The 16,104-nt window shown below is 34.4% G+C and overlaps 1 protein-coding gene across 4 annotated transcripts; it reads left to right on the plus strand.

The window, feature by feature from the left end:
- Nucleotides 1–1,775: 1,775 nt before the first annotated feature.
- Nucleotides 1,776–15,799, plus strand: LOC112524576 (cyclin-dependent kinase D-3). 4 transcript variants are annotated; one of them, XM_025134458.1, is made up of 9 exons: nucleotides 1,776–2,076; nucleotides 2,289–2,452; nucleotides 3,841–4,139; nucleotides 4,480–4,588; nucleotides 5,268–5,284; nucleotides 6,481–6,606; nucleotides 7,592–7,822; nucleotides 7,900–8,193; nucleotides 15,397–15,799. In XM_025134458.1, exons 2-9 carry the CDS (start codon nucleotides 2,342–2,344, stop codon nucleotides 15,458–15,460), a joined length of 1,251 nt encoding a protein of 416 aa, XP_024990226.1. In that variant the 5' UTR covers nucleotides 1,776–2,076; nucleotides 2,289–2,341; the 3' UTR covers nucleotides 15,461–15,799. The 4 variants fall into 4 exon arrangements, with proteins under 4 accessions (XP_024990226.1, XP_024990228.1, XP_024990229.1 ...); XM_025134460.1 differs by lacking the exon at nucleotides 5,268–5,284 and having other exon boundaries at nucleotides 7,587–7,822; XM_025134459.1 differs by having other exon boundaries at nucleotides 1,789–2,452.
- Nucleotides 15,800–16,104: the final 305 nt, after the last annotated feature.

Genomic DNA, 16,104 nt, shown 5'->3' on the forward strand with positions numbered 1-16,104 from the left:
TTGAAAAAGGTTGAACAGGAATCGTGTTTGAAGGAGCAGTTTGGATTTGGTATTCTGTTTTTGAGGATTAAGCAAAAACAGACGATTGAGAAATCATATGAAGAACAGATTGTTCTTATGGATTGAAAGGTTTGAATATAAACTTGTGTTGAGAATATGATTTGGTTAAAACTATAGACGAGGTTCACTCTGACGTATGTGACTTTGTTCCGTCATTGGATGAAATAGTCTATAGATTTTGGATAAAACTATGAACGAGGTTCACTCTGACAGAAAGGTCTGCAGCCTGTCATTGGATAAATAGTTCATATGAATTTCAGGAGAAAGAAGGATGGTCGTTGTGTGTGATGGATAGCTATTGCTATAAACAGGGGATTGATGGAAGTAATAAGGATGGTCGTTGTGTGTGTGTGCATGGTATAACTCTTGCTATCATATCTAATAAGATTACAACAGATTGGAGTTCTCTCTTCTTGGTGATTTGAGGATTCAGAGATGTTGTTCTTATTGGAAATAGTAGTATTGATGTTATGGTTATGGGAAAAATATGTGGCTTATGGTTATTGGTTTTGGCAAAAAGTATTTTGGAACAGAGTGTCCATTTTATGAGGAACCAGAGAGGCTCTGGTTAGTTCTCACTATTGGACCAGAGGATTTGGGTTATTGATTTGAGAAATATGCAAACTTTTACTAAATGTAATAGTTGGACCAGAGGCTTTGTATCTATTGATAAGAGCTTCTGTGTCCAAATTATGTTTTAAGAAGTTTTCAAGAAAAATGATTTTATAATTAGCTTTCTATACAAAAGACAGACCAGAGGGGCTCTGGTCGACTCGCACGTTGAACCAGATACTCTGGTTGGTCATAACTTTTAAACCAGAAGCTTTGGTTAGTACAACCAGAAGCTCTGGTCGAGCATGAACTCTTTATAACTATTCTTTTTATGAAAAAGGTTTCCTTGTTAATTAGAAGCTTAACTAAAGAACATTATATATATGAGCCAGAAGCTCTAGTTAGTACAACCAGAGGCTCTGGTCGAAGAACCGAATGCTCTGGTAGAAAGACCAGAGGGGCGCTGGTCCTGTTTATTAAAATATATTCCAAGTATGGTTTGGAACCAGAGGCCGATGAACTGAAACAAAATATGATTTTCAATTTTTGCTACATGAGATGAATTATTTGAAATAAATGTTTTGGTGATTTTCACCCTGCATTACGTAAAAGGGAACCTCACTAGACATTCATGTCTAACCCTCATTTTGTGTTTTCAAAAATATGTGTGTAGGCAATGATAATAAGAGCAAGAGCATTTTGTGAAATAATTCCCTATGTACTTTGCTATATTTTGAAGCTTGGATGCTAGGATACAATAACATGTACTTTTGGAATTTTTGATCTATGTAATTTTATATTATAGACTCTTGTGTTATGGACCTATATGGGAGAAAACATGTATTTTATGTATGAGATATGTGTTATATGAAAATATAGAATATTAAACAAATATAATTCTAGTATTTTTGAAATAACATATAATTGTAATTAGAAATCGTTAAATTGTATCGTTCTAGTTGTTTTTAGCCGATCGTGGTTTGAGGAGCAAACGGCCTCGTTTTCCTGGTTTGGATTGGTTTTGTTTGGTCGGGTGATGGTTTTTTTTACGTCTCTCATATTTCATTTTTAGCCTTCCCCTTGTACTCTTTATATACTATAAACATCTGAAAATATGTGAATTAAATAGAACTAACAATTCTTTTGGACCGTGATGGCCATGGCTGTAGAAAAACGTTAAAAGCACTTTGTACCAAATCATAAAAACCAGTTGTTCATCGCCCCCCAGTCAGGCTTCACTGCTCTCACTCTCACTCTCACTCTCCTTCCACTATCTTCCCCAGCCTCTTTCTGGGAGCACTGTTTGCTTATCCAACCAATCTTGCTTGTTAATTTTCAGATAGATACATTCGTAACGCGGTTCCATTCGAATCGCTTTCAAAAAAAGATTGTGTTATTTCAACAAAATTTCATTTTTCGCCGGCGAATCGGCTATGGATTCCTTCATTACATATGCTTGAAAAGGTCTGTGTACGCATCTATCTATATTGCTTTATGTTTTTTATCCTTTGATACTCTTTCTGTTCAAATTGGTTTCTAGGGTTATAATTTTGCGAAGGCCAGACGTATTTTCTTTCATTCCTTTCTGGCACAAGGGTTTTGGGTATAATTGATGAAGAAATCGACATAGCAGGATTACTAATTTCTTGATTATATAATTGTTGAAACAAGTACAGAATTGATATAGCCTGTTCGTCGGCCTATAGAAAATAAGAACAGATAAAAAGCGATGACAGAAGTCGATCACTTGTTAGCAAAGAAAGTAGCTGACCGGTACCTGAAGCGTGAGGTTCTTGGAGAAGGTACCTATGGTGTCGTCTACAAAGCTATTGATACTAAGGTATTCTTATACTGCACCGTATATTTGTTATTGTTGCATTTAGGTGACTTGTCTGTGTGGCTATATGGTTTGGTATGTAATGTGAAATTTAGGGTTTAGGTTCCCCCATGAAACATCAGGACGCGAGATTGCCCCAAGATTTTTTGTTTTTATATGTTTCTGTCAAAGCAAAGAAAGTGCTCTATGTTATTTGAAAGCATTGCTATTCTACCAACTAGCAACAACCGTAGTACTGTTTTGTGGTTGTGGAAACTAAAAAGACTTTACTCTTTATGTCTAATGTAGATTTGAATATCGTCAAGAAAATGAATTTGAATGATGATGTGTTCTATATGCGTTCTTTAATCTTTGATTATACAATGTTGATGTTTGACATCCATGACATATGGATAATTATTGATAGAATGGTGTTTAAATTTCAGAGTTCTTGTAAAAAACTGTTTTTTTAGGCTAAGATTAAAAAAAATAGAGGATACAGTAATATCAATGGGCCATCTAACCGATTTAAGAAATTACACCCTAAATTTTGGTCCTTTCAATCTATGCTGTTAATTGCGCCAGCAGTGCAATAGCGGATTGCGGACTAGGATAAAATTGCGGTGGTCAAATTGTGGTGAAAGTTGCGTTTCTGGTATTAGCGGCGAAATTGACTGATATTTGAGGTGAAATTGCGGACCAATATTCCGATATTTTAGTTTGAGCCTCTTTAGAACTATGTTGACTCGGATGCCGAACCTATTGCTTGTGATTAGCTCGTTTATGAACATTTTCCTATTTTGTTTTTTGAAACTTGTTTAAGTTGATGTTTTGATGTTGAAACTATATTTTTGATTAACACATATGATATGTTTATGTACGCATATATATATATATATATATATATATTATAATTCTAAAATTTATTATTATATGAACCGCTATTTTTGGACCGCTATACCACCGCTATAACCGCTATTTCAAATATCGGTCCTGACTGCAATTTTGTATTTTCGCCTCTATAACAACATAGCTTCCAATGCATCCTTGCCATTGTATGTATGTGCTGCAAACAACTTGAGAAATCTCAAAAAAAAAAAATTTGAAGCAGCAGATCATCTCTCCCATGCACATGACACGTGCTTTTGCATTTGACCTTTGACATTTGCTCTTTTCTTTTTATTAGCATGATGATTGAGATCAAGTGTATGGCTATTATATGTTCAATTTAACCTAAAACTTTTGATGAATATAAACTGTAATTTTTGGGTTACCAATGACAAGTTCAGTAGATCATTTCTATCCCTAAAGGATGACGATATGACGTAGAAACAAATGTTGAAACCTTGAGAAGGTTAAGGGTTTTTTTAAATACCTATGCAGTAGAATATTAACTTTTGGTTTCCGGACAGACAGGACAAACTGTTGCAATAAAGAAAATCCGCCTTGGGAAGCAAAAGGAAGGGGTGAATTTTACTGCTCTTAGAGAAATTAAATTACTGAAAGAGCTCAAGGATCCAAATATAATAGAGCTGATTGATGCTTTTCCTCATAAAGGGAACTTGCATCTTGTTTTTGAGTTTATGGAGACTGACCTTGAAGCTGTAATTCGGGATAGGAACATCGTTCTTTCGCCCACTGATATAAAGTCATACCTTCAAATGACGTTGAAAGGACTTGCCTTCTGCCACAAAAAATGGGTTTTGCATAGGTAAGTTGCACCAAGCCATCACTTTTTTGTGGGAGTGTATTATTTTTTGACCAGTGTACTTTACACTTTGTAGCAAAACAACAATCTTGGAGAAGTCGTAAAAAAACCCTGTACTTGCAAAAAATGGAAGTTGGTAAGAATTGTACATTTGTACTTGATTTTATCTGTCGAAAACAAATTCTTACACTTGGCAATATTTGGGCAAAATTGTAAATGGTCTGCAAGTATTGGGTTTTTCAAATCATAGTTGTTTTAATACAAAGTGTCAAGTATGATATTACCAAAGTAATTTGCTGCTTCTTGTCGAGTTCTTTTAATTGCTTGAAACTTCTCTTGGCAGGGATATGAAACCAAATAATCTCTTGATAGGACCTCGTGGACAACTTAAACTTGCAGATTTTGGTCTTGCACGCATATTTGGTAGTCCGGATAGAAGGTTTACTCACCAGGTATCCTTTTCATTCAATTTATAATTGAATGGGATAAGCATTCTTTTTGACACAGTTTCTGATGGCAAGATGAACATATAATAAATCAACTTGATAATTATGTTACCAGAGGTGAAAACGTATTAATCCTATTTGTATTGCTAAATTGCCCTTCAAGATTGACAATATCCCTTGATTTGGAAGGAAATATTTCCAGGGTAGTACCGTTTCATGGTAGCTACTAGCTAGTATGCTTTCTAATTGATCGAGAGCAATTCATGTAAATTATAACTCCATACATTAAATAAATTATTTGTGTCCCCGAAATTTTCTGGTTAGTCAAATTAAAGAGACATTCGAATGATGTTTGTCAAATTCTTGGTATGATAAAATACTGTGATATGCTTGCCAGCTTAATTTTTAGCATTTGTACTTAATTGGAAAAAAGAAGTTCATGACCTGTGTGCCTTTTACCTCGATGTGGCATTACTTGCATTTCCCATCAATCATGTGAAAACATCAAATAAAATGAATAGAGAAAAAAGCCTATTTTTGTTTATTGAACACATCATGTTGAATCAAAACATTTGTGCTACTAAAAGTGAAGCATATAAAATTGTTTGAATTACTAAAGCAGTGTTCAAGGTTGAAATTCTACCTTGAATTGAAAGGAAATATTGATTTGATTGGCTGTTTGCAGGAGAGCAGTATTATCTGGTAACTCTTGGATGATTTTTGATCGATTGAGAGAGAACTTTCTTGTAACATCTGTTTTCGTGCAATTAAGTAAAAACTTTTATTCCCCTGAAGTTTTATTTTGGTTATCGTTGAACTCAAGAAATGATGCTATGATATTCTTCAAATTATTGCTTGGTATTGTACGTCACCAGGATATCTTTTCTTTAGAAGCATAATTGCCTTCATATATTTTTATTTTTTCAAGTATCCGTCAGGGGAAAATTGCACCAAAATGGAACCAACTTTCACATAATTTCTATTTTGGGGAACCAACTTTCAAAATCGTCATTTTGGGGAACCAACTTGCATCTGATTCCTATTTTGGGGAACCAACTTTCAAAATCGTCATTTTGGGGAACCAACTTGCACCTGATTCCTATTTTGGGGAACCAATTTGCAAAATTGTCATTTTGAGGAACCAACTTGCACCTGATTCCTATTTTGGGGAACCAACTTGCAAAATAATTATAGAAAAATAACTAAAATTTGTTTTTTTTCCAAATATTAATGCAATAAAATCTATTTTTCATTTCACATCTCGTTTTTTTAATTCAGATATCAAATTGAACATTTAAAAAAAAAATCCAAATTACCACAATAAAAATTGTTTTTACTAATGCAAAAAAAATCAATTTAATAGAAAAAAATTAATTGATGCAATAAAAAATAAATATTAAATATCACATTCAAGATTTTTATATCTAGTGCATCAATTACTTTTTTTCTATTAAATTGAATTTTTTTGCATTAGTAAAAAAATAATTTTTATTGTGGTAATTTGGATTTTTTTTAAATGTTCAATTTGATATCTGAATTTAAAAAAAAATGAATTTGAAATGAAAAATAGATTTTATTACATTAATTTTTGGAAAAAAACGAATTTCAGTTATTTTTCTATAATTATTTTGCAAGTTAGTTCCCCAAAATAGGAATCAGGTGCAAGTTGGTTCCCCAAAATGACGATTTAGAAAGTTGGTTCCTCAAAATAAGAATCAAGTGCAAGTTGGTTCCCCAAAATAGGAATCAGATGGAAGTTGGTTCCCTAAAATGCCGATTTTGAAAGTTGGTTCCCCAAAATAGGAATTAGGTGAAAGTTGGTTCCATTTTGGTGCAATTTTCCCATCCGTCAGTGTAGTATTTTTGGACACCATCCATTGACAAATGTCTGTAATTAGGTTTTTGCTCGATGGTATAGAGCACCTGAACTGTTATTTGGTGCAAAGCAGTATGGTCCTGGGGTTGATGTTTGGGCAGCAGCTTGTATATTTGCTGAGCTCCTTCTCCGGCGCCCTTTTTTGCAGGTGAGTTCAGGTTGCCTGGGTTTACCTTCACTTAAACTTGCATCATTTTTATAAACTATGAATGTTTTGCCTGGATAATTTACATTTGACGTATCTGCAATAAAACCCACGTGACCCTGCTATCTTTCACAGAACATCTATGACTAGACTCCATTCTGTAGCAAATGGTGACTGCCATCAATCTACATAAGTTCTAATTACATTGCTTTTAATAAACATGCCGGCTCTCTTTGACTAACCAAATGTTCAAGACTTGCTAATTTGCTATGGGGTTTATGCCCCTTGAAACCTAGATTGTGATTCGTCGAGAGTAGTCTATTTCAATTTTTTTTTACTTTCAGCAATTTAAACGCTCGCTTAGGCAGTAATTTTCAATTCTTTTCTTCATGGTCAAGTTTCTAGATCTTTTATTAGGGAACTTGAATATCTTTAAACCCCTTTTTCCAACTAGTTTGGGATCAAATGCTTCTTGTTGTTGCTGCAAGTACACTTCACTTCGCAGCAGCGTGTTAGTTTGAGGAATATGATAGCTTACAGACACATGCACATGTAAAACACGGCCATATGTTTGCAGGCATGGCCCTCTATATTATATTAAATATGAAAAATACTCACGCACACTCCTTTGGTGAGGTTTTAACCCTTGACCTTCTGGGAGGCTGGGCTCTATGGGTAACCCGGATACCGCTCGACCAATGAGCCTTCGGTGTGTTCTCTTCACTTCATGGGGGTTAATTGTAATGTGCTGTAAGTAATATATCAGTAAAAGATTTCTTCTTTAAGCCCTTGCGTGCTGGGTAGCATATTTCTGTCTCTCTCTCTCTCTCTCTCTCTCAATCATGTCATTATGTATTTGTGTGTTTACCTTCCACGTTTATTCTCAAGTCATGTATTCCTAATACTTTACTGGGCTTGTGATTCCCACAGCTCATGTTTTGTTATTGCAAATATAGCTAATCGTTAAGTGGAATGTTTCTTAGGGTAGCAGTGACATCGATCAATTAGGCAAAATTTTTGCTGCATTTGGGACTCCAAAACCTTCTCAATGGCCAGATATGATTTATCTCCCTGATTATGTTGAATACCAGTTCGTTCCTGGACAGCCACTTCGGACATTGTTTCCAATGGCCAGTGATGATGCCTTGGATCTGCTATCAAAGATGTTTGCATATGATCCGAAAGCTAGAATTTCAGCACAACAGGCATTAGAACATAGGTGATTATTGATTGGTAGTCTTGATTCACACAAGTTACTATTAAAGTAATTATTGATTGACTAGCGTTTACTGCTAGGTACTTCTCTTCTGGACCTCCACCGACTGAACCAGCTTTGCTTCCACGACCTCCACCAAAAAAGGAGTCTGTAGATTCAAAGCCCTCAGATTTCAATCCACTCGAAGGTCCTACTGTGTTATCACCTACAAGGAAGTCAAGAAGAGTGATGCCACACCCTGAAGGATACGAAGGGAATTCACGTCAACCAGAAAAGATTGATGACCATGGAAATGAAAGAAGTGGACCTGCACCAATGTCACTCGATTTTTCAGTCTTCGCAGCAAGGCCTCCAGCTAGACCAACAATTAACAGGTAAATAGCATCCAGTTAACTGTACATTTTGTGTGTATGATTTTGGGTAATGCTTGAATGTTATATATGAGATCGTATTTTTATTCTACATGATACTTGGCCAAAGTCACTGGAACTATTTGTAGTTATGACTTGGGTTATGCAAAGTTGTTTCTTGAGATCCAGTTAACAGTTGGAGAGTTGGAGGTAGCTTATGGGCGTTGGGATTGTGGGGTCACCGACTGCAAGTGCAGGCAGTCTCCGACTTTCTTTCATCTTTTTCAAATAAGGACTAATAAGCATTAAAAATGGCCTTGGATTGATGAAGTGACTGCACTCATTTCTTTACCCCTTCTCTCTCATCTCTCACCTCTCACCCCTCTCTCTATATATATATTTCTATGCTCCTAGTTGTGGGAGGATTGACGTGATATATGACCATGTGTCATCATTACTGTCTTCCTGTAACACCCCCAAATTTCACATTTGCATATAACACATATTTCATTACATAGAAATATAGTTTACATCATAAGGTCCCACTAGTACAAGGATTACTATATGTACAAAATCTACATATAAAAATTTCTAAAACAAATCCTGTACTATTACATGTAATGAAACATGTATCTTCAAAAGCAGACAACAGATTAGGAAAATAATCACATTTTCCCTTTAATATCCCCGGACCCTGCTATTCCTGCATTGCATAATTTAAAACAGAAAATGAGGGTTAGACCAGATGGTCTAGTGAGTAAATCCCTTCCTTGCAAATGCAGAGTGATGAACACCAAAATATAATAATGTAATTCCGCTTAGAAATATTCTGCATTACAAATAAATGATGCAGTTCACAATATCATGCAAAATAGAGTATACCCAAGAACCTCAGTTCTATAAAATATCTYTGATTAGAGATCCAACGTTCTCAATATGAAACAAATATTGTAACCAAAACTTCTTGAATCAATAGACCTTTTCTTTATAAATATTAACAGAAAAGATTTAAGGCAATACTTGCCTGATATGACAAACTATTTTCCCCTTCTCAATTACATCTAAATTATTATTTCTAAATAGGAATAATATCTTTAATTCATCAGGTCACAAAGAAATGATGACTCAAAGTTATTAAATCCAATTAGTAATAATAATAAGAGTTATAATAKTATCCACATATGACAATGCCACCCTTATTCCAAGTATACCTCTCCTTGATATGCCACCCTTATTCCTCCATCAAAACAGGGCTACTTATCAGAACAGACATAAGTTACCACGTCTGAAAGTACCCATTCCCAGTTCCAAACCAGAACAGACAAAAGTCACCACGTCTGGGGGAACTATTACTTAAAACAAGTTTCATACCAAAACAGACTTACGTCACCATGCTTGGTAGAAACAATTTACAAAATCCACTTCCATACCAAAACAGACTTATGTCACCATGCTTGGTAGGAAGGTTTCCCAAAATATAGTTTCATACCAAAACAGACTTACGTCACCACGCTTGGTAGAAACATTTCCCAAAAATCCCGTTCCAAACCAAAACAGACTTACGTCACCACGCTTGGTAGGAACATATCTTTATATTTAAAAAGATATAAAATACCCATTTTATAATCCATAATTAAACCCAATAATAGACATTTTAAACTATATAAAAAAAATCTAAAAATATAAAACTCATGAAAAATTTCCAAATAAGAAGTTATCCGGATATAAAGTCCGGACAACACTTGTCCCTTTTGTCCGATTTACTAATCCGGACAACTCATCGCCCAAGGCTTGTCCGATTTAACACTTAGAATAAATTCCAACACCTTTGTCCGGATAACAAGTCCGGACAATACATCGTTCAAAGCTTAACCGATTTAAAATAATCCGGTCACCACATGGTCGTATTCCTACTTCTCAGTTCAAAATGTTATCCATTCTTATCAATCATAACTCGCTTGACACTTAACCGGTTTAAGACTAAACCGTTCAACACCTGAGCGATTTAAGGCTTAATCGCCCAACCCTTGACCGATTTATAAATAATCCGGACAAGCTTTGTCCGATTTAAACTTAATCCGATCAACCTTTACCCGGATAAAACCTTTAAGCAAAATAACTGAGTTCTTTCCAATAATAATCAACATTCAAATAAAACCAGTATCAAATTTTATGTAAAAAGGTTTAGAAATCACTCACCTTTAACACACAATTTCAAATTTTGAAGAAGATGATGAATGCAAGACCTTGATTTAATATTAGATCTCCGGATAACTCTTCTCTGGTTCTCCCAAAGATCAAATGAGGCAAGAAGAGAAATATGGAGGCTTCAACCTCCTTTTATACTTTCTAAAATTGGAAGGTCGGCTAAACAGCCCCCTTCCCATGCTAACTCATCTCATGCACATGCATACATCCACACACCATGCATTCATAATATGCATGTGTGTATAATCACATATATATATATATATATATATATATATACCTATGCATATATTCACATATACCATATATATCCAATTAATAAACAAATTCAAATACTAGCATGATCAAACGTATCAATTTATCATGCTATCACATAATCATTTAATCAAATAATCACACATTAATTACCTTGGGTGATAACCAGGATCCAGTTATCACACTTCCTAATTCGTCTCTCTCTCTCACTCACTCATATGCTCCTTAAATATTTTATTTAATCTATAGGCAAGTCTTTGATATATTCTTACCACATCTTTTTTCTTAAAATCTTTTATACTGTCTCAAATATGCAACATATGTTTTTTTGAGACAGGAGTATTTATCTTCATTATTGAACACATTTAAAGCATTACCATTTATCTCACAGTAAAAAGGAAAAAGTCTTTTTGGGTTACAAAAATATCAGGCACCCATCTAGAGGCCCAAGCCCATACCTAAGTGATATTCTAGAATAGTTAAGAAGGGGCCATTTAGGTATTTCTTAGAATCGATATTAGTATAAATAGAGGGATGCAGAGAACGGAAAGCATCGAGAAGATTAGTAAGAGTGTTCTTAGGAGAGCTCTGGCGCCGCGAATAAACCCTTTTGTTCTTGTCAAATTGAAGCATCGATAGTGGTCTTGTCAATCTGTTCTTATTTCACTTGTTCAATTAAATCAGTTCATACCAAAAAAATACAATATATATTTGTTTGTTTGTTTTCGATTCATAAATTTTTGCCCATTCGGATTATTATATGCTGTTATACCTTGAGTCTTGGTCTACTTGTTTCTTTCAGTTGTTATTGAGGGGCATTTAAGATATTTAACCAATAATCAAACATTTAAATTATATGCTATGTCAAATATTGCATTTTTTATACGGATGGAATACATAAATAGAATGGCTAAAAAATTCGTACTTTTATTGATTCTTCCAAAATACGTATAATTATTATAAGACATTATTAATAGTGTTTACTGTTTTATTTATAAATTATTATTTCTGGCATTTATATTCATAGTTGCTTGGATTCAAATGATAATTCAAGTTGGTTATGACTTACGATGTGGAGGCATGGAAGAAGTGGACTACAAGTCTACTGGAAAGTAACGACAATCACAAGTAGCTAGTTGGGGGACTACTTGTTACGGCAAAAGCAGATGCTTCTGCTTGTGATTTGTTCCAAAGGAACTAGAGAAGAAGTTATGGACCCTTTCTTGGTAGCGAGACTTAGGTTGAGCTTTGTTTTGTAATCTTATTGGGTTAGGAGTCCCTCCTCCTGAGTTACGGGGTAATTCTGCAGAGTTCCTTAGGATATATATATATATATATATATATATATATATATATATATATATAAAACCAATTACTCATTTCTAGAAACACTAGTTGTACGCACTCGCCATGAAGAAATTCCCTTTTAGAGAATTGACCGTTCACGTTACGTAAAAGCCAATGAAGATTTTTCTGTTCCTAAAGAAAGATTTTCTAACTAGCGAGGATGCTTCAATGTCTTTTATGTTGCTCATGCTATTGGTGATTCAATTGTTATGGGGATAGGTTTTATCTTGTTTTCATGGCTTTGATTAGGAAATATACATATGTCATTGTGTGTAATGTTATGAGGGCAAAAATAAGTATCGAATTGGAATGTTTTTCTGAAGGAATGTAATCTGTCAAAATAATTGGAATCTGGAAGGAATTTGAATGGAATGCTATCAGGTTTGACCAAGTGTTTGCTTGGCAGGAAATGGAATGTAATCTTCAAATTAATTAGAGTCTGTTTGTTTGGTTTATAGAATCTAGCTTATGAATTGGAACGAATTAATAAAAAAGGACCAAAATATCCTTTCTTTGAATTTGGTTTTTTCTTAAATTAGAAATAATAAATAAAATCAACATTTAATGTGAAAAAATATGTAAATTACCATTTATTAAATCAAGAGTACATTACCGATGTTATATATATATATATATATGTATATAATATGAGTCGGGTTCATACAAGAACGGTAACCAAATAAGAGAATAAGAAAACGATCGAATCATGTGATTTTACGCTTAAATCACGTGTAACAGATGTGATTCATGTGACTTAGGCCGCAATTTGAGGTCGTGGACCATGCTGCCGAAACACCCTTGCGTTGACCGTTGGCGCACGTGATTTTGCACGTGATTTGGCTGGTTTTGTGTTATCTAATTTGGTTACTGTTCTTGTTTAAACCTCCCTCTATAATATATTATAATATTTGTAAATATATATAATGTTATATAATATATATTTTTCATAATATAATTGATATATATGTTATATATAATATCTTATATATATATATATATATATATATATTCTATGGCGGTAGTTTTGTCATTTTATGAAAATGGGATGGGATGGAATGGAATGGAGTTCAATTCCTTCTCCTTTGTGATGGAATGACCAGATCTATGGTGGAATGTGTGGAATTGAATTCCATTTTATATGTAAATCATATTTGGTCAAAGAAATTGACCATTCCAATTCCTTCAGATTCCGTCGGAGTCTTGATAACCAAACACTACAAAAATAAAGTCGAAATCTAATCATCTCTAATCAAGGCATAAATCAAAGGCCTAACTTGTTGCTAAATATACATCCAACACTGCCAAATATGCATCTAAATGCCAATCTTAATTTTAAATGTTAGAGGTTAATTGATGTTGATGATATTTTTTTCTCGTCCCGTAAGGGTGACGTAACTTATTCTGACAGACCTTTGACAGGAGTTCTTGGACATGAGCAGCTGAGGTTAGAGATGACGGCTTTTGACATTTTTGAGGGCATGAACATTGATAGGAGTTCTTGGAGACATAGGACTAGGGTTAATTGACTATATGTAGGGACCTGTAACTTATGTGGTTGTGAAGAGGGGTTATTAAAAGGGTAGAAGGTGAATCGAGGGGAAGTTTGGATATCCGATATATATGATTTCAGAGCTTTTAGTTAGATAGAGGGTCACTTGTAATAGTGTTTCTAAGTGTTGCTATGCTTTCTATAATTGTGGAACCTGTTTTACTGTTTTCTAGCATTGGTTCTGCTTTTCAAAAGCTCTTTGTAATTTACCTTTTTGATCCCTAGGTCCACCACACTTTCCATTTTCTTCCAAACTTTTTGAAGCACATGAATCTTCACCAAAATTCTTTTGAAATCCGTTTTCGAAAACCCGGGTATTCACAGAAACAACTGATTTACACTCTCTGAGGTAGAGGCAAGGTATCAGTACATCCCTCAGACCCTACTCCCAAGTGGGACATACTATGTGTGTTTGGTTTTTTGTATGTACTTCAACTGTTAGATGTATCTATTGCGTTACATTAGCTGCATCTAATCAGTTCCCTCATTATACATATGTAAGACATCTGTAGTAGGTAAACTAACTACTTTTGACTTTGAAAACGCCGAATCTACAGAAGCAAATTTGAGTTTCAATGGGAATAAGTAGCATACTATCTTCACAACATAAACTAAGAAGTGAACTACAAAAGAAAAGCTAAATGTGGTATCTTTTGTTTAGCCTAACTTATAGTATGAAGCTATCAATTTCGCGGTACCGTTACATTCACTCCTCCATCCCACCAAAATAGTTGCTTTGATAGGCATTAAAGACCATTAACTTCGTCAACCACCCCCAAAATATATCAGAAATGTATTTTTTTTTTTTTTGTATATGTGCATGCCTTGACACACTAAGAAAGAGACTAATGCAGGTAGAGAGTAGGCTAAGTGGAAAGGTATGAACTGTTTCAATATTCAGGGGAGTAATTGGTCATGAATTTGGTTGACATAGCCTAAATGACATTGATATTAGCTCATATGTGATAAATATTATGTTAGTCAAACCTAGTGACAGGGAGGTGACTGGGTGAAAGACAATTAATTTGAGGACCTAGAGGAAGTGATTTTGGGGGACACTGATAACTTGAAGTATTACAAGGAGAAGGAAAAATATAAAATCTATTAGTATCTTATGATTTCATGGTGTTAAAACCTTAACTTAAAAAAAGATAACCATCAGGTAATGGTTTTAAAGCAGCCAACTATCTTTGATATTTCGTCACTACGAAATGTATCAGTCGCTGAAAAGCCGTACATGGGCAATATGTAATGACTTAATATAGCTTCGATTTGATATAACCAAGGAAGGTCATTGATGAAGACGTTAATGATGGGTGGATGAGATCACGACAAGTTTCAGCGACAGGCAACAGTGTAAGTTTGCAAGGGTAGCAGAGATGTGAATCCTAAGCCGATTAGAAATGATCATACATAACACGGTAAGGTATGGATACCTCTTGTACAAGTGGAGGACATTAGGATAGGAAATACTTTCGTTTGGTAGGAGTTGGCATGCTTAGTTTGTGCCAATAATTTATATTTGTACAATATTCCGCTCATTCATGACATGATTCACACTACTAAACTAATGTTATGAAGGGAAGATTTTGAGCTTCTTCTCTCTTCACATTAACTGGAATCCTTGGTTAAAAAAGGAAATTGATAATATGTTGTGCATTGAATATTGAATGTAAATCATTGAAAATAACCTGACATAGAGAATATAATGAATATAGATTCTAAGAACAAAAAAGATAAATATAGGATTCGTAAATATGTTGGTGGCATCTGCATCTATTTTGGTCAATTGTATGGTTTTCGATCTAAATCAAATGGAGTTATTACTATTAGTAAATGGTATGATTCATGAGTTCGTTGTTTTGCAGTGCTGACAGAACCCATCTGAAGAGAAAACTAGACCTTGAATTCCAAATCCCTGAAGAAGATTGATGGAATCTGATTATCATTCAATAAAAGGTGCAGAGGATGAGACATGTAAGTCATAACTTAATCTTTGATGCATATATATCTCAAGGGAGTAGTAACTAAATATGAGGAGGATTCAACATGTATACTAACCACCTTCATACATAATCATGTTCTATTGGAACCATGTTCCAACTATTGAGGGTAATTTTTTTTTAACACACAAACTATGTGGTAGCAGAGGGGTTGAGGTTGCATGATTAATTTGTATTGTTTTACATATTCTGTTTTACAGTATCACTTATGTTAAAGGCTTGCCTTATTTCTGTTGATTTTTGAGTTTTGAATGAAAAGAGGATCTTGGTAATAGAAATGTCATGGCTTATTACTTATAGATTGTTGGTAAACACCATTATCGTAAACCTTACTGGGTGAGATTATTGGTAAACAAAATGGTAGAGTAAGTTTGTTAATGAACATCATATTTGACGGGGTTGAGTTCCGGTGAGAAGGAGTGTTAAGGTGAGAAGGTAAAAAAGGATCTCCGCCCTTGGATGCACATTAGGATGAGATGCAACAAGATGCACCAGATCAATCCTCGTATCTAGCATGATTCATGGGTGGGTTTGAGATTAAAGGTGATTATGAGTCTTTTTACCGTAACTCTC

This window comes from Cynara cardunculus (assembly GCF_001531365.2).
Source record: "Cynara cardunculus var. scolymus isolate 2C chromosome LG 13, CcrdV1, whole genome shotgun sequence".
Lineage (NCBI taxonomy): Eukaryota > Viridiplantae > Streptophyta > Magnoliopsida > Asterales > Asteraceae > Cynara > Cynara cardunculus.